General features: G+C 45.2%; 1 protein-coding gene across 4 annotated transcripts in view; it reads right to left on the reverse strand.

The window, feature by feature from the left end:
* Positions 1–24274, reverse strand: part of cdon (cell adhesion associated, oncogene regulated) — a 34995-nt gene extending 10721 nt beyond the window's left edge. For all 4 annotated transcript variants that reach the window (XM_058633977.1, XM_058633976.1, XM_058633975.1 and 1 more), the window contains exons 1-11: positions 23759–24274; positions 9638–9776; positions 9095–9376; positions 8441–8587; positions 8042–8185; positions 7662–7952; positions 7303–7572; positions 3409–3674; positions 2830–3004; positions 1358–1474; positions 500–703 (exon numbers count right to left, since the gene is read on the reverse strand). In XM_058633977.1, coding sequence (XP_058489960.1) covers positions 500–703; positions 1358–1474; positions 2830–3004; positions 3409–3674; positions 7303–7572; positions 7662–7952; positions 8042–8185; positions 8441–8587; positions 9095–9376; positions 9638–9710 — 1969 coding nt within the window. In that variant the 5' untranslated portion in view covers positions 9711–9776; positions 23759–24274. The remainder of the gene's footprint in view (positions 1–499; positions 704–1357; positions 1475–2829; positions 3005–3408; positions 3675–7302; positions 7573–7661; positions 7953–8041; positions 8186–8440; positions 8588–9094; positions 9377–9637; positions 9777–23758) is intronic.
* Positions 24275–24534: the final 260 nt, after the last annotated feature.

Here is a 24534-nt window from a genome sequence, read left to right on the forward strand (position 1 = left end):
AGTTAAATATAACAGTCAAAAACAACAGCTGGATTAATACTGTCAAATATAATAAAAAGTAATTATGATAGATGGATTATAGCAGTCAGATGTAACAGCTGGATTAAAATGTTACATATACCAGCTGGTTTATAACAATTAAATATTACATCTGGATTCTAAAAGTTCAATATTAAATCTGGATTATACCATTTAGTTATGACAGCTGGATTTATAACAGCCAAATATTACAGACAAATCTTAATAGTAATTAATGACAGCTAGATTATAGCAGTTAAACATAGCAGTTGGATTAAAATGGTTAAATAAAACAGATGGATTATAACAGTTAAATATTACATTTATTACATAACAGTGCGCTATATCTGACGTTAAATAACAGATATAACAGCTGCATGAATGAGTCATAATTTTTTGCAGCAGTCTGAATTCTGGATTACGGACTAAAACAAAAACCATATCTTGGCAGAGGAATCATGAGGGGAAAAGTTTTACTCACCAGGCTCCAGATTACGAACTTCCACCGACAGTTTGAGAGGAGAGATATTATCTGCAGCCACGATCCAATCTGCCACGCGGCCACGTCTGTACTCAACGCGGAAGGCCGTGATCGGAGAGCCGCCGTTGGCTCTCGGGATCCAGGTGACGTAGACCGAACTCTCAGTTGCCATGGAGATGGTCGGCCGATCGGGGGCCTCGGGAACTGTGACATAAAAAAAAGGGGAACAAAGTTTGTCAGTCATACAGACTTTTGTAAATCCTGTTCAACAGACACACAGATAGAGAGAAATAAGTCATTTACAGTCATCCCAACTCATGTGAGTATGGAACTATTTCACACACAGTGAGACAGAGACAGAGAAAGAGGGGGAGGGGGGGGGGAGTAAACACATCACAGTGATGTGGCATGTCGTGGAAGAATGTGTACTTACTGCACGGCCTCTTAGCCACAAAGTTAGTGAAGGCAGGAGAGAGTCAGAGAGAGAAAGAGAGTGGAGGGTTAGTGAAAAGGCAAATGTGAGTTTCCAAAAAAAAAGAGGTTGTAATTCGAGTAAAGCATGCACAAACACACACACACACACACACAGTCAGGCCCTAAAGCTGTGTGAAATCTCACTGCTCTCAGCACACGGCATCCAAAGAGTCATTACTGAGTGTCAACTGTCGTTTCACTGTTTTCACTCAGAGAAACAAAACAGCCCCGCGGCTAAATCTGTCTCACACTGATTCAGCTCTGTGTGCTCGTGAACTCCACGTTAACCATCTGCACAACAGAGAGTACGTCACAAGAGTCCAGACGCTGCCACGGCACAGCGAGCGTTTAGAGAGGAGCCGTGATTGTGTTTATTGTATCTACCTCGGTCGTGTATGATGACTCCAAAGTGCGTGTTGGGGCTTTTGTCCTCCGGAGCTTTGGGGGGCATCAAGACGACGGGAGGCTTGGAAGGGTTCTTGTTGGAGGAGGTGCTCTTCTCTAAAGGGGAAAGGGGGAAAAAAAAGGAAAAGGAAAAGCAGGAGTTAGAAAAAACAAGGCCTAGAATGGGTCTTCAGGGCTATCAGTTCCACCTACAGCACATGGAACAGCTCCGGATGTTGGCTCTGAAATCCAACACTTCCTCCCGGTTCTCAGAGCTGGAGTGGTTTTATCAGGGAGGGTTTCTGGGTTTTCACTTTGACAACTCTGCAGCCACAACTGAACCATGCAGATGAGTTGGACGACTGCACGCATCCAATTTAACACTTTTCCCAAACCAGGGACAGTAAACTTCAAAAGAGAATATACTGTATATATATATATATATATATCTAGATACAGGGATCATAGCGATTACGGAGGACACAGAGGTCATGATTTAAATCAAAGAGTTCTCATTCTCCATTTTCACACAAGTGAGATATGAAAGCCTGATTTTTATCTTTTGTACTTTTTTGTTTTTTTATTTGTCTGTTTTTTTATGTCAAAGCGAGTTTGAAGCCACATCTGGACACAAGAGTCTGGTTCTGGACTGGCTCTGTAAAATAACCACCCTCGGGATATGATGGTTTTCTCTTTTTTTGCAGCTTTTATACATATTTCTGACCAGGGAACATTATTTTCAAACCCTGCTGTGGTATAACATTATTGTTGAGCATTTGCAGCTCTTCTTATTTCTATTTGCCAACAGAAATATTCTCCCAAAAAACACAAATAAAACTAACAGATTAAGCATAACAACTGGATAATCTATATCTCTTACAGTGCACAGCTTTATGTAATACTATACGCCGCATACATTTGAATGGTCTAGCAGTTACTAAGGCTGGGAATTGACTTGGCTGAAAACCTAAAAACACTACATTATGTTTCCTTTTCGATAAATCACGCAGCATAATGTGATTACATGGGTTTGAAACCTAAATATCAGCTTTGAAATGCTACAGCTGACTCTGCGACGCCCCCTAACTTGGAAAGCACAATTTGCATATCTCTGTGCTCCCGCGAGGCTGCCGTGGACGGGGAAGCGGATGCATGTTTCTGCTTCTTCTGCAGTAAATTCCGGCCCGAACGTTGATGCAAAGTCAGCCCAGAAAATGGCCAGATGCTCTGCAGCTCAGAGGAACTGACACCAAAAGCCTGACATTTACTGTTGATGTTCTAGGCAGCTGAACATTTTCTTAATCCTCCTGTGGCTTTATTGAAAAACCAGGGGGAAAGTGGTGTCTTCCACTTGGTCAGTTGTTCCCAGGAATATGACGAGAAACACTGACGATGCCTAACGCTTGCAGGGAGTGAGGTTACACAGCAAAGAAGAGGTATTTTGACGGTGTTTTCTCAGCGGGTGGACTGACCCTTGCCCGTGCGGAACGTGAGCATGGCTGGCTGGCCTTCGCCTGCCGTACTCCGAGCCACCATCAGCACCTCGTAGAGACTGGAGGGCTCGAGCTCCGACAGCCGCAGGGTCTTCTCGCTGCCAGGGACGCGGACGGTGTGCCAGCTCCCCACCACTGTTCCCATTTCATCGACCTGACACAGCGAAAGACACAAACAGACGGCCACACACACACACACACGCACACAGACAAATAAAAACACATGACTCAAAATGACAGAGAGAAAAACAAAATCATCTGTCGCTCTATAATCTTCCACAGCTCAGCCTCTTTCCGAGTCTAAACAACAACAGGGAACGGCTTCAGAGACAATGCCGGAGAGATTCCTGCTGCCAGCTGAGTCTTAACTATTATCGCTGCAGTTTCACAGTCAGACTGAAGCAAAGCAGGGATTTTAAAGAGGAAATGATTAACTGTTCACTCAGTCCAGGTTTGGGCCTTATCTTTGTTTTACTTAATGAGCAAATTACACTTAAAAGTGAAAAGTGAAGTATTCTAAAGGGGGAAAAAGGGAAAGAAGTGCATTCCTTCTCTCACCTTACGGTATTTGACAAAATAGGCGACGATTGGACTGCCGCCGTCGCGCCCCGCCCTCCACTCAAGATCGTACATGTCAGGCTTGTGAGTCTGCGGCGGGCTGATGATGATCGGCGCCTCGGGAGTCGGACGGTCGCCGCTGCGACCAGGCGCCGTGTCGACGGTGTCGCCGTCGCCTCCGTCGTGGCCCTCGTCGCTTTGCATGGGATGGGAGGACGGTGAAGGCTCCAGCAGCACAGCAGCAGTGGTGGAGTCCAAGTGTGGATCTGACAGAAAAAAGGAGTACAAGATAAATATACAGTAAGTTTTTTTTTTAGCTGCTTTAAGGTATGCACTGAATTCCAGACGTGTTCCCAAAATTGTCCGTTAGCTACCTGGTCGGATTTCTGGATAAAATTCCAAGAAAATCACACCGCTGCCTTTGTCATATGTGAATAACAAAGTCAATTATACTTCTCAAATTCTTCAACTTCAACACTTCCTTAAATTCTAGAGATCAGATTTTTCATCTCAAGATTTTCAGGCACCCGGTGAATCCATGGAGCCGTTCAATTTTGGGATTATGTAAACAAAGCTTCTCACGTTCAGGAAGTGTCAACAAAGCAGATGTCCTTATTAAAAGGACTTACACTCACTAAGTATTTCCTTTTCAGAGCCCCCTTGGTGGGTATCCGTCTTGTTTTCAAGCTTAAATCTAAAGTAGGCAACATATTTTTGATGTTATTGATCACTAATGCCAGAATAACCTTTCTGCATAAAGTAAATCAACCGATAGAACTAGAACTAGTACACATTCCTTCCATGGAACTATCCTAACTATCCTCGGGTAACAGCTGCTTAAAGTGCCTGCAGTCAAAGCATAAAAGTTTGCAGTAATCTACTGTATTTCCTGGATAACTTTAGCGTTTGCAATGGCATATTTTATTAGCCAGTCTGTGTCCTTTTATTAACATGTTTTGGAAACTCGTCGTAAAAAGCTGGAGCAATGGCACCAGTGTGTGCCAGTGACTAACAGAGGTGGCCCTACATGTCAGACAGAGGGCGGCCAGTGCTGGAAAGTTTTACATTTTGGAACAAGCCTTCCAATCTGCATAAAATAACAAGAAAAAACCTGGATCTGCGCAGCGCTACATAATCACGCTTTGTTTGTTTTTTTCATTAAACCCTCGCCAGAGCCAGAGAAGTCCACCTGAGCAAATCATGCGAGCGTGGAGCTTTATTACGGCTGACACCGGTTTGGCAGAGCGCGGGTGGAATTTTTCACAGGAGCTTGGAGGGAACACTTAGCACAGCCCACAAGAGCAGGGACCGCTCGAGTCGGCGCTGCACCGCCGAGGTCAGAGAGCAACATAATTCAATATTAAAATCCAGACACGAGAACGAGGGAGTCGAAATCGGGGAGGCTCGCCACAGGGGCACGCCGCGGGGATCCTGGGGTCCAGTTTCGCCGTGTTTCAGGTTTGTGTAGCACCGGTTCACTTTGTAAAACAAACAGACCCAAAGCTGGTAACAGTAGAACTGATCCCGGGACTGCGGCCAGCTGCCACACATTCCACACGCCAACCATTAAAATACCGGAGAGAATCAGACCCCAGCACTACACTGAGTCCTCTACACCCTCTCTTGCTCTTTCCCCTCCAACACTCTCGCCTCTCCACAACTTCTGACTCATGGCTTAACCACAGATTGGAACCCTCCTCTAACACGCTGATACAGGACGAGGCATTTAAGGCCACGGCATCCTCATGATGAAGAGGAGCGCTATCACTAGTCCTTTCCAAATAAAAGGGTCAGTCCATTATAGGAGAGAGTACCTGATGGCGAAGGATCAACAGCAAAGACAAAAAGCCTCAGATTCAGCACAGTTTTGTCATCGTGCAGATGCAACAAGTGGTGTTTATGCTAAATAAACAATTATCATTTACTCATTTATTGAGTAAATGTAATTTATTGTTGCTCAAACCTTTCTTTGCCATTCAGGAGCAAAAGAGGGAGAGGGGCAAAATGTTTGTGGATGTGAATGACGAGGAGGAAACAGCCAATCACACGGCACAACAAGGACACCACATCTCCCCAGTGGTACGTCCCCACTGAGCAGATGAAAGTCGTCATGGCGACGGGAAAACGAAAACAACAAACATGAAAACCCCAACATATTTCGGGCTGCTGTCTGCGATGAATTATAATAACAGACTACACACCCCAGTCAGCATGTTTCCATGCACAGTTATTGTAGCTCGGCTACACCATTTAATTGGTCTTCTGTCCTTGTCTCAGTGCACTAGCACCAGTGGGGGGTCAATCCACTGAATGAGTGTTTGTCTTGGAACGCTAGGTGGCGATATGCCCCCCCCCCCCCTTCAGCCTGTTAGAACTTTCCAGTTCTACCATCACAGACCAAAACAACTACAGCTGACAGCTACCATGCATTCACGTCAACACATTTGATTCTTAAAGCTGCATAAATTCAGTCTCCTCATCAGATTTTGCCATTTTTGCCCTGATGCTGTCTTCTTGGTGTTGTTAAAGCCGGGGGGACGGGAAATGTGGAGCATGCCCAGAGTGCCTGAGTCTGCAACGATTATTTGATTGATAATAATTATATATTAATTATATATATTATATATGATAATAATAATTGATTTTCACAATCAATTATTTTCTGGATTAATTGAGTGTTTGGTCAGTAAAATGTCAGAAAATGCTGAAAAACTTCACTCAAACTTGGAAATGATGATGTTCTCAAATGTCTCGTTTTTTTTTGTTATATGTTAGAAGAACCCAGAAAAACACTCAAATCTATTTAGAAATCGATTAATCAAATAATCGCTTCAGCTCTAACTCTGACTGAATGTGTACATAAAGTTGTAAATCGACTACCTTCATCTCAGCGTTAGTCCCACTTTGGTAAATTTGATTCAGTATAATTTCAGTTTATGTAAAGTTCGATAATCTCTGGTGCCTGGTACGTAAAAAACCAGCCCAGCACATGGTGAACTCAGAGTGTTTAACTCTGCTGGGGCACAGCCTGCTTATCAGCTGCATATTCTGTGTTTTGTATATAGATATTATCTGCAACATAAAGCTCATTCTTCTTCCTGTACTCCCTACGTACCACATGTGAATGTATTAATCGACGTGCGAGCTGAGGAATGGGGCCTCGGTGTGTACAAGCGTCAGGGGTGAGGGGGGTGCTGGAGGAAGGGGAGGGTTGTGATGTGTTAATAAATAAAAGGCAGTTGTGTATGATGATGACAGCTGGGTGGTCTGTTCCTCGTCATAACCCTCCATGGCTACTCCTTACATTCCATCGTCCAGGGGCTTATCCCCGGCGGCGTGCACAAAGCTCACTCTCACGCTCAAGCTCAGTTCAAGGCTCAGGAGGAGGGCGGCCTTAGCCAAACCTCTCCTGCCCGCCTCAGAAACACACACACACACACACACACACACACACACACAGTAAGGACTCCCTGCGGATACTGTAGATGCAAGCCCACAGAGAACCTGCCTGAAAAGACGCCTTAAGTCTTTCCAACACCAGCAGGTTTTCTCTGAGTTCCTTCAGTATCTGCAGCATTTTCAAGTCCACAATTCATACGACTCACATGAGGATGAGCCCCAATTTTTTCAATCCAATCTTTATTCTGTTCCATCTTCTTAAATAGTACTTTCAGCAGTGTTTTGTAAACTTGGGAATATCAAATTCAGGCTTTGTGAGGATTTTTGTCTTTTCAATTACGAGCTGATAAATTAATTGTGACTCAAAAATGTCTTGGGAGACTCAAATGTCCTCTGCTTTTAGAGAGTACTTCAGTAAAGTTGATTTATTTACCAACGCCAACCGAGGAGATAAGTAAATTACACACCAGTACGAGAAGAATAATGTTTACATACCTGGCTGTGTTGTTAGCATTCCGCACGACTGTGCCGAGCTAATCCCGTTGTCCAGCAGACACTGATACACGCCTACATCCTGTGGTGTCACGTCTGTGATGACAAGCGAGGACTCGGAGAGCCGAAAGCGGCGCGATGGCGTGATGGGATCAGCGTTGAAGAGCCACGTGACGTTTGGGGAGGGTTTTCCTTTCGATAAGCAGGTGAAAGAAGCAGAGGAGCCAGCGGAGACGAGCTGGTCGTTCAGGCCCTTCACGACAGACACAGGCTCTGTGGAGGAGCAGACGTCGGACGTTAATCTCACTGTGATCGTCTGCGGCGAACAACTCACCACGTGTTGTCACTCCTGTTTTCCTCACCAAGAACATTCACAGTGTATTTTGCGCTCGTCACAATCCCCTGCTTGGTCTCAGCCGCACAGTTGTAACTCCCCTCGTCGCCGTTGGTCACCGCATCAAAGACCAGGTTGTTGTGCCGCTGTTGGTGTGACGGCCCCGGCGTCACCTGCTGCCCGTTCTTAAACCATTTGGCCGGCAGTGTGGGAACGCCAGACACGACGCACTCCAGCGTCAGCGGCTCGGACTGCGGCGCCTCGACGGTCGTCGGAGCAGTGGGATAAACTATCCGCACCGAGGAGGAGGCGACTAAATCTGAACGGATGAAACAAACCCGCTTTTAGTGAGCAATCATAGAAAATGCAGCCCATTCATTTGGTAAGTTCTGATGCGGTCAGACTCACGTTTTACCAGCAGCTTGGTACCGTGAGACTGCATGACGGTTTCCCCGGTGACGTGGTTGACTGCGCCGCATTTGTACATGCCCTGGTGCTGGGCCGACACGGAGATAATCTGAAGGTTTCCAGACGGGAGAACTAAATAGTCATCTGAAAGAAGAAGATGGCACTGGTTTAATTCAGAGTTACATTTTCAAGCTCAAAGTTTACGTCATAACCACGTAAACAACAATGAGGCTAAATGATGGATTGTTTAATTAACCTAGATGAGATTTTATGGAATAATGAATAATGTGAATTAGTAAAACTTCTGTTCCACACCACATTGCAACATTATCTGCAATCTCCCTCAAGGGTTTCTTGACATGTCATGGTCACAGAATGACTGACATATTTCATACACACCTGTTGACGTGTCCATCCACTCCCCTCGTACTCTTAGTCTGGGCAGCGCTGGAGGGACACTGTGCGGTAGAGGACACTCTATAAGAGCCGTGCTGCCTTCCTGCACCGACAACGACCGCCGCCGGCCATCTTCATATTGCGAGATCTCTGCACGGACAGAAACAGAGATGATTCATTTAGATAAATTGTCCTTCTGCGCAGAGCGGGAGACATTCAACGCGAGCCGAGCAGCAGCTGGGTCAGGAACCAAAGCCAACGGAGCTACTCGAGTTGAGCTGTTTGTGTTGGATCGCCGAGTTTGTTTATTGATGCAGCGAGTGATTCTATTCAGCTTGATACAGTTGCAGATCGGGGTCAACTGCTTAGCGTTGTGTCCAACAGCAAGGAGCATCCCAGCAGGAACATAACACACTGCACAGGAAAGCCCAAGGCTCATTAAGGATATCGGTCAAGAGGCATCTGGACGAGCGCCCGAGTAAAACGTCCTACTGCTTCCTTCCCCTCCGCCTCTCAGCAGCAGGCAGCCGAGGAAAAGCATTTAGTCAAAGTGTTCAACACTTAGAAAATGGCCTTCCTTTTCAAGGCAACTTCCTCCCTTTCTCTTCCACGCTGCTTTGAAGTGTGCACACAAGGGTAATTTCTCTGCATCCGTACCTGCTACGTCCACACGCGCGAGGCGACTGACGACGGCCGGCCCATGTTGTAAGCGTGCCACACACTGATAGACGCCTGCGTGGCTGGACTGTAGCGAGGAGATGATGAGTGAGTCTCCGCTGAGCTGCACGCCGGGCTGCAGAGTGTCCCGCTCCAGGAGAAGGCCTTGAAAGCGCCAGGACACCGTGGCCGACGGGGGATTCGCCGAGCAGCGCAGGCGAGCAGCGGAGCCTCGGTTCTGAACCAGGGAGGACGGCTCAGAGCTGAAAGACGGATACTGAGCTGGTGAGGAGACAAAAGCAGAGAAAAACGGGTTCAGTTTTTTGGTCATTGATGGTTGTTTACGCGACACAAACCTCAAGGAGAAAGTTTTAAAGCTTTACTCTAACAGATTTTTGTTACTGGTGCTATTATTCTGGATTTTTTTTTCATTTAATAAAATATACAAACAAACGAGACACAGCAATTTCTTAAATTACATGAACATTTATCAAATAAAAGTGAACAGAATAGAATTCCTTTTGTTATAAGACAACAACTTACATGAGCAGCTGATAAGCAGAGTCTGGCTGAGACACAGCAAAGTGGACAGGAGGACCCTTAGGCCACTGTCCATGGTGCACTTTGACCCCTGTCAGCAGCCGTGTCGTCCAGCACGTACACTTCCGTCTGTTCGGCAAACCTGCGAGACACAAGACGAGACAAGAGACACATCAAACCGGAGCTCTGCCTGGAAACATGACAAGCACGCACACAAACAAAGGAGGAGGTGAGACAGAAATAAACTGCAAAATGAAGACGACGGTAGATTCCCGTGTTTAATCTCGAGCAGGGGACGAAAATCCAGTGGGATCCGAATGAATTCTATATGTCAATCCCTCTAATCTTCACAACACATCCGCTTTGCACACTCCTTGATCTCCACCTCCCACTCTTCTCCTCTGACCTGTCTTGTCTCCTCACCCATTCCACTGTCTCCATGGAGGCGTCTCTGCCTCTCTGACCCCCCCCCCCCCGCTCCTCTCTCCCACTGAGCTGCAGAGATCTCGCGCTAATGGAGTGGCTCTGGAGAGACTGTCGCCGCGCTCTTAATATCACTCTCTTGTCACACTGTGTTGCTTCCTCATGGGTTCAGTGTGGCCTGAAGTGCAGGCCCAGACGCACACAGGGAGACAAGAGAAGAGCCAAAGTGAGAGACAGAAAAGAAGTGGAGGGCACGTAATTAGGAGCATTCCTCTATCCTTTTCAACTCAAACCCCCTCTGACCGTGGCACCTCCTCCTCCTTTTTCCAAGAGTAATCCATGTGAGCTTTGATCCCAGGTTGCTGGTTGGTAACCAGGGTTTGAGCCTGAGGCCAGAGGGACAATGGCCGTCCAGCTGTGATATTCACACTGGCGCTCTGGCGGCTCGCAGACGTTAGCGGAAGGGCCGACCGCTGCTGAAGGGTGGGGTCAAATAAAAAAAATAAAAAAAAACCTGATGTCTGCGTGGGATCAGTGAAGTTGAACTTTAACACTGTTCTATCTGCTCCACAATCATACAGGTCCATTTGTGGAGCCTCCTTTCAAGGTGCTAGTAGAGTGGCAGAATGACAAGAGATATCCACTTTACAATTGAAACGAAAGGCAAAATACGTACTTTTTGCCACAATTTGAAGTTTATCCATTAACTTGTTTGCTGAGCACTTGAATTAAATCATAAATTTCTTTTTTCTTATTGTTTGGGGCTGCAACGACTGATTATTAAACCATTTTTAAAATTAACTGCCAACCATTTTCATGATTCATGACTAATATCAGTTCTCTGATTTTTTCAGCTTCTTAAGTGTGAATATAATCTGGTTTCTATTTTGATTTGTGGTCAAGAGAAGACGTTTGAGAACATCATCATTTCGAGGGTTTGGGAAACATGGATCCACAGTTTTCATGGACCGAACAATCGATTGATTAATCTAGAAAATATGTCTCCATTATTAAAATAATTGTTAGTTGCAGCCCCAACAGATACATTTCTTTTTACATACTGGTCCATTTGTGTAGCCGTCTTTGACATTGCCAAACCTTAAGGTATCAAATCTACATCAAAAGCAGCAAATCTGGATAATGTAGCACAAGTAAGTGTTCTTTAAATTTGCTTGATAAATGACCTCAGTGATTTATCAATTATCAGCTGCTTCACCGCTGGTCGTGAGTGATGCTGCGCAGACGTCCACTCCTCTGTGATCTAGCCAATGAGACACAGATGCTTCATTCACATGCTCGTTCTCACTCTCTTCATCTTGCTCCCTTCTCTCTCTCAGAGGGCAACATGAGAGGAGGAGGAGGAGAGGAGAGGCAGGAAATAATAAACTCTCCCAGCTCCTGGCTCACGCCCCCTTCTCACCCCGAAGTCAAAGGTCAGGGAAGAGCAGAGAGAGAGGGTGAAGCAGCGGGTGTCTGGTGGCCCTGGACCGGCCCCCAGAGGTCAGCTCACACTCTCTATTTCACTCAGACACAGTTTCACACAGACACACACAACAAAAGTGCTTTGAAGAACATTAGGAACTGTCAAAAGGAATCACATGACTTTTTTTCAAAAGTTTATTAAAGAGTCTGAAGGAATTCTTGCAACAAAACACATCTTTTGGACTTAAGGATTGGACATCGTCATGGACTGTGTATAAAAATAGCAACGTAGTCGTCCAGTATCAAAACAAACTCCTGTCGTGAAGCCGTGACATGCGCCGTGTCAGTTTTTGCAACAAGAAATCCACCTATTGAACAGCAATGGCTGTCAATCACACCGGTGTTCATTCATACGAGCCGTCCTCTAAATGGGAACATCATTGACAAAAAGACAATTTGAGACTCATTTTTCAATACACAATTTAAACTGAGCTCCTTTCACCCCCTGCCTCTTGCATCCTACTTCCTCACCTTCACCTTTCAATCCAGAAGACTGTGTCCATTTGTACATACAGTCCGTGGACATGCTACATTATGTATGCGTCGAGTCTTTGCTCTGCAGTTACAGAGTATGTGCATTCTCATTCAGGCTGATGAAACCCACATCTAAAAAGGCTTGCATTTCTGCAGCCCACGAGTTATAACAGGCCCTGCACACTGCCCTCATGTCATCAGTGGAAACTATCTTTCTCTCTCTGCTGAAATAATGACATATAATTACAATAATTAACAACAGTGCGATAAAAATGCACAGCCACGCACGGGCACATTGGTACGCGGCGTGATGCGAATCCAGCGTTGCTTTTGTAACGCTCTCTTTATCTGTGTATCCCCCTCCTCCAAGGCCCCCATTTTAACCATTCACTTCCTTGCAGGAGGCGTAGCATGTTTGCCACTGCGCCTCTGACAGGGTGCACCGTGTAAACACACATACACACACAAGCTGCATATCTATCCCATTGATCTGCCGCAACGAGGAAACACAGGGGAATCATTCCTTCTTATCTGTTTGGCTTTCCTCTGACATCCGCCACCATGAAGCCGCCTCAGTGGAGACAGACACTGTGTGGATATCTTGTATCCCTCATCAGAGAGTTATCCTGCTGCTGGCAGGGCCGGCTGCGTCGAGAAAGGTACGTTCTGCTTGCTCCTGAGCAGACGTCCAGACAAGTGGCCGAGAGGAGTCTCCTCTGGTCCGGTGTTGATCAACAGCCAGTCCACTCCCTAACTCCTCTGCTCTCCTTAAATCTCCAGACTTCAGAACTTAAAAAGAGATTTCCTTCTCATGTCCCACCTCTGATCTTGTGTTACCCTCTCGTTTTGCACTTTTGCTGGAAACGCACGGCTGTTCTCACACGGCCAGCTACAAACGCAGGACAATTCCAAAGCACCAAACAGACCCTGCACTGCTGAAAGTTTATATATATATAGACAAAGGGACAATTTATGAAAATAAATGAGGTGTGTATGAGTAAGTTCAAGTGGAAAAGTTCCTTTTTGGGTGTGGAGGTTGGCCCAGTGTATTTTTGGTAAATATTTGACTGACACTTGGCTTAAGTGTGTGAAAGTGAGGGGGAGAAAAAAGCCCCCTTTAGTCTTTTCAACTTTGTTTTGCTATTATTATAATATCCTTCCACATGAATTCATCGTAAAGATATACCAGACTGTTATAAAACAAAGAAGCTCTGTTTATCAATCTTAGGCGTAGAATAAAACTCAGCAGCGGCACCATCTATCCCCGTGTAGGATGAGGCGGATGCCTGGTGATGACACAGGGAAAAAATAAGCACAGTGACAGGCCGCCCTCAGGGAAGGGAAAGGGGTTTGAGTTTGCGGAGGTGGAGGTGGGTGGTGGTGGAGGAGGTGGGGTTTAGCACCTGCATTTCTTTTTAGGCCTCCTCTCTGCAGGAACTACTTAAAGCCCCATCTGCCCCCATGTGGGGCTGGCCCATATCCCTGTCATATTGGGTAAACAGGGACAAAGGCAACACAGCGTAGCATCAAAGACCTGGAGGGCAGAGGAAGAACAGGTCACAACTGGTGCTGCTGACTGAGGCTTCACACGACTGCACAGCTGAATGAGAGCCAATGGCACACACCATGAGGCGGCTCCCGCGCTTATTGGTCAGTTCTGATGGCCACGGCAATCGATATAGCGGTGTGGTACAGATCCAATAAATCAGAAATGGTTTATCTTTCTGATTTAGAGAGAGAATTGTAATGAGTGGCCATTAAGCCGAGAGTTGGAGATAAAGACTTGAAGGGTAAGGAAGCAGCGGGGTGTAAGAGAAAGAGCAAGTCTTTTCTGGTATGATGGTCTAATCTGACATGTGTGCTGAAGCTGATTCACATGCTATACCCCTAACCTGTCTGCACTCGCCCCACATCTCACTGACAGAGGATCTGCAGCACACACATTCCTCAGTTCCACACACAGAGAGAGAAAGAGAGAGACACACAGAGACACACACACACACACACACACACACACACAAGAGATGGGAGATAAATCCAAAACAAGAAGATGAGAGGTGACGAGGAAAGAAAAATATACAAGAAAAATGAGAAAGAAAAACTCTGGGAGAGGCGTAAAAGGAGATGGGGGTATTAAGAGGTGAAACATTCACTGCGAGGTGAAAAGTTGCCAAGCCCAGACTCCTTTCTCCTCCCTCTTTCCTTGGCTTGGAGATAAAGACACAGAGATAATGGCTGCGTTCGCATCCACATCTGCCAAAAACTGACTGATGAATCAGCCTAACTACATTCAGCTTGGCCGAGAAATTCGGGAAGAGCCTCCCAAGAGAGGAGACTCTATATAGACCATTACAGGCTTCGTAAGCCCACTGAGGCAGCATGGGGCCACAGAGCCAAGCTAATGAGTGGTATGGCCTAAGACTGTCTGATTAAAGGCTGAGACTTTATTAAAACTGGAACAGGCTTAGAGAAAGGGAGTGAGCTGAAGAAAGAAATAAAAAGAAAGAAGGACATGATTTGGAATGGAGGCGGGAAATCAGGACAGTGAAGAAGAGAGGTCTTGTTTTGTTTTATACTGAGAAGTAACGTGAAACTCACATTTGAGAGGTCTGATCTTTGCTTAATATAAAAAGGACTGTCCTTGTCTGAACCTGGCGTCCTGCACAAAGTTAAGTGAAGTCTCAATAAATCATAAAAAAATACAAAAAAACAAGCGGGACAGCAGAAGACAAATGAGATACATCGTCAAGGACTGTACTCTCTTCAGACACTGTCGTCTCTCTGCGTCTGTGCAGGAGGGAACAGCATTAGCAGTCCCAAAGGCACGGATCCCAGAACCCGGCGACGCCACAGCCCTGACAACACCACCGCGGTGGTGTGGGATCAGATGAGTGGAGGAATGAAAGGAGAGGCCCCCAGGGATCAGACAGTCACATCCCACAAAGCCCTGTTTACCGAGGACACACATACCCTTCTCCTCCATTCCTCCCGCCCCCTCCAACACCGCCGTTCACCAAATCCTGACCCTCCCAAAGTGCCAGGGCCGGGACCTGGGAGACAGCGCTAATTCCACCCTGAGGCTTGTTGGCCGAGGACACAAACAGGGGGCTGAGAAGACAGTGGGAGCGAGAGCGGGGACTGAATGGTACAGTATGTAAGACCGATCTTAATTGAAGATTGTTCAGCAATGTCTTGTTTTTCCTGGGAATTTGTGAGGGGGTGGGACGAATGGGTGGGGAGGTGTGGTTGTTTCCCAAGGTCCTGAACAGCAGGATTAACCACAGGAGTGAAACTCAATAGCGGCCTCGGACACTGGAAACAGATCCCTGGGTATCACCACCATACAAGTCCACCTCGAGACCTTTTGCAAAGCGCATGTAACTAACAACCCTTCCCTTTTGTCAGAGCTCTCTGGGCCCTTCTGGCTGATTTCACAGGCCTTTCAGGCCACAGGGGAACGTCTGTTCAGACGTAAAGGTAATTCTGGTGGAGAGGAGGAATGCACAAGAAGGCCTTCTTGCCTGCAGGGTGTGTTAAAACACTGATCTCCAACATGTGCCAAGAGTCTGATTCATCACGCCAGGCGAGAAGGGAGCTGGGATTGTGCAGCCATGGCACCCGGGCAGAGGAGGCCACAGATCCACATTCCTCTATATCAGCTTCGATTAGAGAGATGAGAGAAAGACACATTGATGCAGGGGAGGAAAAATGATCGAGTTTGCCAAATATCCACCTTCTCTGGGGGAGTTAAGACACTCGCTGTGTTTTTCAGTGCTGTTGTGTAGGCTGTGAACTATGGGCAGGCGGTGATCTGATCCAGCAGACCCCCCACCCCCACCCCCCAAACCCAACCCACCTCCCCTCAGTGCAGTCTCCCATCCCTCCCCAACTCTCCTGGATTCCATCACTGCTCACGTCTCTACGGCAACAAGCAGCAAAGACGTAGACAACAGTTTCTGCTCAGTCTCCTCCTGATAGCTCGCTGGCTGCCAACCAAAAGCACTTTCAAACTAAAACATATATTAAATAATGTAATTTTAAACATGTGCAACAAATACACATTGGCAGGGTTTCCAAACAAGAAACTGCATTTTTTTTAAATCAGCATTCAAAACCAGACAAAACTAAATTGGGCTCTTTACAGAGTGAAAGTACACATGAGGTTTTTTCATTTCTCCGGATGATGAATTGACTTTGCAAATATAATGGAGCGATGGTCATATATTCACAGGAAGGAGGAGGAGGAGGAGGGTGTAAAATATTGCCCGTGAAAGCTTGAACTCCACAGAAGAAAAAACAAACACATGTTGAAGGGTTAAAATATAATTAGTCTCCTTCACTGATTCCACAAATCTCTTGCAAAAACCCAAACAAGCAAACCAGATCCCTTGTATGTACAAGTCTGAGGACCCAAAGATAAATATGCAGTCCCAAACAGAGTGAGTAAACGCTTTATTTAGTTTGTCTAAATGTTTATCCGTCTCGCCTTGTAACACTCCACGCTTGTTGTGTGGCAATCGAGTGATCGCAAAACAAACTCGGCGGCGATACGTCAACACAACACACATCATCCCAGTTTCCACTTCTGGCTCTTGGTCAAATCATAAAAACATGTTGAGGGTTTAGGCCGCGCGACGCTGCAGCGCAGGAGGTGAGAAGTGCTTTGAGTAAATGACGTAGACCTCGAAAAAGCTGCCAAGATCACAACCTCAATAACAACAGCTAATGACACAGAATATGTAGCTTATGCTCACTTTGTGCATATAGGTCTGTGCGTGTTTGCTACTGTGCTAGAAACAGTCATTTATTTCTACTCCGTCACACCACAAATGTGTTTCCATCCATCACCATGGAAGAAACGTTGCTGTTCAATACACAGCGTGTTGAGCAAGAAACTCAACGCAGGGATGTTAATGATTAACTGATTAATTGCTGTTCAGAATTCGACTGATAGGAATGTAACAATTCATTAACCAACATCATCTGTTTCTTTTTACCCGTGTCATTTCTAGGAGACCTCACATAATGAATGCTGTGGTTACAACTCGTACATACCAGCAGGGGGCCCACTTCAGCTGAAGCACTGGCATAATTAGCAGAAGAAGAAGACAAAATGCCTGGAAGTGAAGCTACTCTGGCAACCCGAGCCTTATCGGAAACCCAATTTCTTCTATGAAATTTGTAAAAATGTGAGTACTTGTTGTTATGAAGGCCGTTTGCGGGGTTAGCCTGTGAGCTGCACCTTCGCCAGGACGTAGCACCAGTGCAGCTGCAGCCATGATTTCATTAATCTAGCAGTGGATCACTCATTTTTAAATTCCTCTTGCAGCACTATTACTAGAATAGGGGTGGTATTTTTGTAAAACTGTGCTTCTTCTCAGTTTCCCCTGAGTTCTTCATTCTTTTCTTTGTTATGTGCCCACCAGTAACACTTGGTTCCATTAGCAAAGATGGCGGACACTGTTTACATTCTGGGAATGACGTCCCGCCCCCCTACGAGTGGGTCTGAAAAGTGCAAAATTAGCGTTGCAGTTTCAATCCTCAGACCATGCGTCACTGGTGGGCATGTAACAAAAAAAAGAAGGACAATATTTCTCGACTCAGGGGAAACTGAGGTGGGCTAAATGCAAATTAGTGAAGCATTCCTTTAAAGAGTGAATAGAAATGTTCCTTCATTGCAAACTCTCTCCTCCAGATGTGCTCCACGATATTTTACCATAATTTATCGCTAACAATTCGCCGACGGTCGCTTATTTACTCATTCAACAGCCAACGGTTAGGGAAAATGCAAAGTTAAGCAACCCTAGCAAAACCAGAACAATGCAGAAGGCTGGACCAAGCATATGTTTTACCCCTCTGACTTAAATTCCTCCACTCACTTTGAACATCTTTTACAAATAAGGGGTTCCGTCGCTTCCCCGAGGGGCCACATCTTGGAGGAGGGAAGGCCCAAAATGGCACCCATGACCACAAGTCTGTAGGCAGGCAGCAGCAGCAGCAGCGGTACCCACACTGCCTTACACTCTGATCTGGGAGCAAAACAGCCCTTCAAACAAGTAGCCTGTTTGTCAGACGGAGGGGAGTGCCAGCCACTAGTTTTGCCTTAATATAGTCTTTGCTGAACCTAGTGCTGGCTTTTCAACAGTGCTCACATTGGAGTTCACAAAAAAATAAAAAAACATGTCAGATGTGACTTATTGGTTTAACATTTGAAATAGAAAGCTGCGGTTTCAAGAAGAAAAGACTATTAACTCTTAGGGCCTGTGCTGAGGCGGCAGACTAAGTAGGGCATATTTAGTAGGGTCAATTTCAGGAAAGGAAAAAGAAATGAATCTTGCAAACAGGAAATCGCTGCTGAGGATGCAAAAAAAAAAAAATCATCCTTGCATGCTCCGAGATACTTTGCGTTGAGAGCTGTCAGCAAGTTTGCGGTTCAGAAGTTCATTCACTGAAATCCTCCCCGAGGCTGATGAATCATTTAAAAAGAGTACGCAAGACAAGGGGTCTCATGAAAATTGGAAGTTATGACAAAAAAAAACCAACAACTTGTTTTCAGAAAAGAAGCGAGAGTTGTGTAAAATGCCACGTCAAAACCCTCCGGGAGAAACTTTTGTTCTCTTCTCTCACACATGTGGTGTCCTGCATCACGTTTGAGGCATATTTATTACAGCTACACAAACCAAAGAGCACTCCCTTGAATCACAATGAGCATAAAATAAAAAAGTAAAAAGACGTCAGACCATGTGGCAAAAAAAGGACTTGCTCAGGACCTACTTTGCTGTGTGTCATAGCCTTTTGGTCTTTTCATCAAGCCTACCGTTTGCGTATAAGACCACATCATTTTTTTCCTCTAAAACAATCACGGCTTATATCACTGTGTGACTATCTGCAGTTGAGGTAGCGTCATAATCTGCAGCCTCACGGACGCCTCGTGTCTCCTCACTGCACCGTGTGTGGTATTGGTTTACATTCCCTTATCATATCGAGAACGCAGACGTATATATTTAGTTTGGAGTCTGCATTTCAGTTACATTAACCGAAAAACAAAACCTCTCGGGAGAAGAAGCAGACCTTGCTGGCCTGCCCATCTCCAGCCTGTGCAGCTCTGTCCCCGCTGCATTTCAGTGGCTGGCTGGAACATCTGTTTCTGCTGCTCCAAAAACTGTTTGTTTGTCTTAACAATTAAGGCCCGATGTTTCTCATTTCATTTCTCAAATCTCTCGAAAGTCATTATCCAGTTTCAGGTCCTTCAAGGTTCTGATTTTTTTCGAAACTCAATACGACCATCTGTTGAAAGCCGGCGTATACGTCGGTGTACAGTCGGCTCACCTTTGACATTTCAAAAAGGAGCCGTACTGGAGGAGGCATGATAAGAAGTGCTACTAATGACAGCTTCACGTAAACACGAGTGACGCGTTCGGCTACTGCGTTTGCCGCAGTGGCCACTTCAGTTTACCCAGTTCCACTCACAGTGTGTCCACTGCATTCATTTAGGGAGGTAATCAGAGGGTGGAAAGTGTGTTTTTTTTTTTCTGTTAGCTCTGCAGCTGCAGGGTGCACTCACCAACCCAGCAGTAACAAGAACTCCGAGTCTTTCTATGACCTGCCCATCTTTCCCATCCACCCCTTGCCCGTGGCTGCTGGGTGTTGTCAATCAGCACCACCCCGGCTCCTTGAACATCGAGGGCTGTTTGGCATTCTGCCTGAAACTCGCTTGTGTCCATCTAATGGGGCACTGAGCACCACGTCTGTCCTTGACGAATGAGAGCTGAAGTTCAGACTAAAGGCCAACATTTGAAAAAGAAAAAAAAAACAAAAAACACTGCAGTATGACTCAATCGCTGAGCAATGAGAGTAAAAGGATGGCTATGTTTCAGGAGTTCAAAACAAGCCAGGTTTCAGTTTGGGAATAGTGGCTTTGTGGGTCAAACATCAACCATAAACTCCATTTCATCATTAGCCATCAGAGATGAACAAAGTAAACGGGTATGACTTAATGACTCAACAGTCCAAATATTGTGAGGATGATGAAAAATAATGTGGCTGCTTGAAATTCACCCCCCCCCGTTTTACGACTCTCTGTACTATTTTTCTCGGCCAAAGGTTGATCTTTTGGAGTGATAATATGACGGATCACAGCACAAAAACCAAATAAACAACCAAGCCACACTGTGATTTGGGTTTTAAATTCACTTACATTCGCTTAAGGCCAGGGCTGAGGTTTGCTGCCTGGCCTCAAATCTGCATGGCCTAGAAAGCAAGAGAATGTGGGAGGTGCCCAAAATACACTTTAGTCACCCATTTAGACACACCCTCTCCCACCGCACTCACCTCAGATAGACATCCATATTCACTTATCCATGTCCAGATGTAAGGCTGGCTGCATGGAACCCTTTCATTTTTAATGAAGTAATTTATCATTAAGCCTATAAAGTGTGAGGAAAACAACAGAAAGCAATTTATTTTTGGGGCATAAAAGTGAAAAATTTTAATTGTTTTCTCCAAAGACTTTTCCAAAAACTCGAATGTATCTAATTAGCAGTGACATAAAAGTGTCAAAGACTTGCATTGGAAGTAATTGTTTGACGTTTTTGTTAAACAAAAACGACAATTGACGAACCGCTTCTCCACTTTGTTGACAGTTAATAGTCTGTCAATCAGTGAATCGACTAATTACGTACAACCTCGCTTCCTGGTTTTTACCTTCACTCAACAATCATTTGTCACTGGCGGAGCATGTGTGGTTGCATGATTAAAATACCGCACCACAAAAATCAAGAGAGCCATTATGAGAGGCAGGGGCTGGTATCATTACACATGCTTACATTCAAATTGCCCACTTAACATAGTTCTTCTCCTGAAGCAACATGTGTTTATCATTAGCAGGCAAGCTAATGGCTCAAACATTATTCGAACTTGCTTAATAGCATGTGCTTTGTGCGGGTCCCCGTCTGATAAGAGCTGTGGCACTAATGGTTTATTCATTTCCCTGCAAAAGTCCAAAGAAAAAAGAAAAACACACTGTGAAAATGCAGAGAAAAAAGATTCTGAGGCTCTGTTGTTGTCAAATTCAATCACATCCCTAATACATACAGTGGCTGTGGGGAAAATCCCACACGCTAACGACACGGTCAGTTAAACTAAAAATATTACACAGATCTTTATGCTCAGCTCAAAATAAAGCAGCTTTTGGTCATACAGTGTATGGACGCCTAGGTCTGTTTTTTTTAACATCTATATCAGTAAGTAAGCTTTTTATTTCGCACAAAAAACTGACGGCAACTAACAAGAGGAGCAATTAATAATTCAAATTAGAAATCTTTTTTTTGAAGCTACAGGGCAGGAAAGCAGTGATATAGGGAGGCAGAGACCAGTTTCTCCACAGACTCAAAGCAGCCACAAGAGAGATTGTGGTTAAAGAGAGGGAAAAGGGTAATAAAAAAAGAAACCGTGGAGTGAATTAAGTTAAAATTAGGGAGGTCGAGGACTAATCGCCCCTCGCTACAAAATGGAGTACATTCTGTTATGAGACACTGAGGGAGATCCTTGGTTTACACTTAGGCCACTGACACAAAAGAGCAAATCTCCCTCTGCCGCTGTCAAAAAGCTCACCCAATACTGGAGAGAGGATTTAAGAAGCCGTCGGAAGTGTCTCCTTGTCCCCCCCAATGGACGCAACAATGCACGAGCAACTGTTTGAACTTGAAAGTGTTTTATCGGAGGGCAGCCATGTGTGTCCCACTCACTGGATGTCATGCATTCGAGAGGGACTCGGGACTTTGTTCTCGACAACTTTTAAGTGTTGGGTTTTTTTCTGAGAGTCACCCCTATGTAACAAAAGTCCCTGTGAAGCTCTGATGATAGGGGTGAACAGCGGCAGGAGGAAATTACTTTTACGGTGTCATCCTCCTGGTTTCAGCCCCAAGGAAAAAAAAAAGAAGAAATCATCTAATGCACAACATTTACAGTCCATAACAAAATATCCACATCGGTGTTGTTTTTAGTCTCATCCTTAAAAGTTCCTGACATGCAGTGGAGCACATCACAACACAGAAAGAGGACCTGTGTGCAATAAGCTAATTCACACAACTGTACGCTCTGCCGAGATTGTTTGTTGTGTTTTTTTTTTTTTTTTTTTTACAAATCAAACAGTTCTTTTTCCCCCAAATCGAGAGCAAGACGACCAAGAAATGTGAAACCGAGCAAGTCAGAGCAAAGCCCAACGCGTTTGATGATCTCAATCGGACATCATTCACACACACAACTTAAAAAAAAGATTCCACGTGTTTTCAATCATTCCATAAACGTATTAAAGTAACTTATCCCACATATAATAAACACAGGTTCCCAGTCAGTAAACAATGACACTTTCATACAGGTGAAGTCACTACTGTTTGCCTTCGCCCTCAAGTACATTCTGTGCACTTGCCAGATTTTACGTCAATATTAACACACATTTTTTACCAACCCTACTTTTATGACACCGCCTCAGGGGACTGATCTAAAACAATAAAGGCTCTCTGTCTTTAGAGGAGAGAGAGAGAGAAAAAAAAGAAACAACCTTCAAATATTAGTCTTAGCCACCAAGTTTCTGCACAGTGGTGAATGTGGCAGCGAAGTCGGCTCCTAAACCAGCGTCTGCCATCAAAACAAAAGTACAACTTTGGAACAAAGTCGTCCCAGTCCATTTTGACACATTTTTTTTAATAACTGGGACACCAGTGTGTCAACCGAGGGACATGTTTGCCATTTCTAAAAAGGAGGAGGAAAAAAAAGGAAAAGAAGGAAAGAAAAAAGAGCTCTTTCATGTTTCAAAGTAGAAATGCAGCCGCAGGCCATCTGTTTTCAACTGGGATGTGAAGTTTACCAAACAAATATTGAGAGCTCCTTCCTTATGAGCAGAGAACAGAACAGATAGCTGCTGAACAAATGCACCATTTCTAGTATTATTATTATTATTATTATAATAATGAGATAAGATTTAATACAGTTGACAACTGCATGAATGGTACCTGCATTTACCTGCAAGTATATACTATATGTTAAGATGAATAGCTATAACACACTTGGCAATATCATAATATTTTTAACGTCAATAAATCTACCTGAATTCAATAATAAAAAACTAAATACATTATTTCCATTGTCACAGCATCTAAACGCCTCCCTTCACACATTTTCTGCTACTTTCAACTTGTTTATATCGTGTTTGTATCGGCAGTGACAACAAATATTCGATATATCGTACAGTCCTACTTTTCAGGAAAATAGAAACATCGGGAATCGAGCTGTTTCACAGCTCGCTCGTGCATGATGAGGGTTTTCCTTAAAACCCTGAAGGCACCAAAACAAATTGTGTAGCTAACTGTAGCAAAAGCAACACATTCCGACAGTTAACATAGCAAAGCAGGGATGCTACAAAGCGTTGAAATGAACCGTTTCATACTTTCAACGCGAAAATCTGCTTCATTCATGAATGAAAATACACACATAATATTATTAATATCCATACACGGGCGCCCCGAGTTTACCAGGCTGAGTGACCGCTCTGGGTCCACATTCACCACAAAACAGAGTAAAGGAAACACGGAGGAGAAGTTTCGGTGGAAAAGACTGTAAAGCTCTTGTCTTTAAACGCAACATTTTCTCTCTTAATGTTTTCAGTTGGCCTGGTACACACACCGAAGCCTCCCCCCGTATAACCCTCTACCGACCCCGGGACCGGGACTCCCCTCTCTCTCTTACCTCTCGTGCAGCAGGAGAGTAAACGCTGCGAGTCCTCGGCTGAGTTAGGAGCAAGACGCATTCTTCTGGTGGCAAATCCGCACCGGGCCCTCCATTAGACACGGGCTAAAAGTGCGAGGCGACGGCGGGGACATGAAATCAGCCGGTGGTGGTGGAGGAGAGGAGAGAAGGGGGTGGCGAGAGTTATCGAGAGCCGCAGAGCAGCGCAGGCTTCTGGGGCCAAGGTGCGACGACTTCCCCCTCTGGTCTCCACCGGAGAGTTTTCTCCAGGGGAAGTTTGGAGTCCGTGCGTTTGGATTGTAAAAAAAAGAAGTCCCAGCGTGTTGCGTTCACAGACAGTCTCTCCCTCTCAAACACACAAACACTCTCTCTCTGTCTGTGTCTGTCTGTGTCTGTCTGTCCCGTTATTGTAACTTCTCCGTCTCAAACACTCGCATCTTTGAAGGCAGTGTCGAGTTGCTCAGCAAATCATGGCAGAGCCGAGGCTGGTCGTCAAACCAGGAATGTCCCAACCCCACAGCCCAGCACTGCTCCTGAGGAGAGGAGAGGAGGAGAGAGGAGGGGAGGGAGAGGGGGAGGAGAGAAGGGGGGTGTTACCCATATAGACTGTGCATTAACAAGTTTTACAATCTAACGAGAGAGTGAGAGAGTGAGGGGAAAAAAAGAAAAAAGAAAAACTTCCTCCTTCCTCCTCTGAGCACACTTACCTGTGTGACTCCGGGTCAAACCACCTCAACTCATATATTATCTTTTGAAATTAACATTCACACCACAGG

This window comes from Solea solea, chromosome 7 (genome assembly GCF_958295425.1).
Source record: "Solea solea chromosome 7, fSolSol10.1, whole genome shotgun sequence".
Classification (NCBI taxonomy): Eukaryota; Metazoa; Chordata; class Actinopteri; order Pleuronectiformes; family Soleidae; genus Solea; species Solea solea.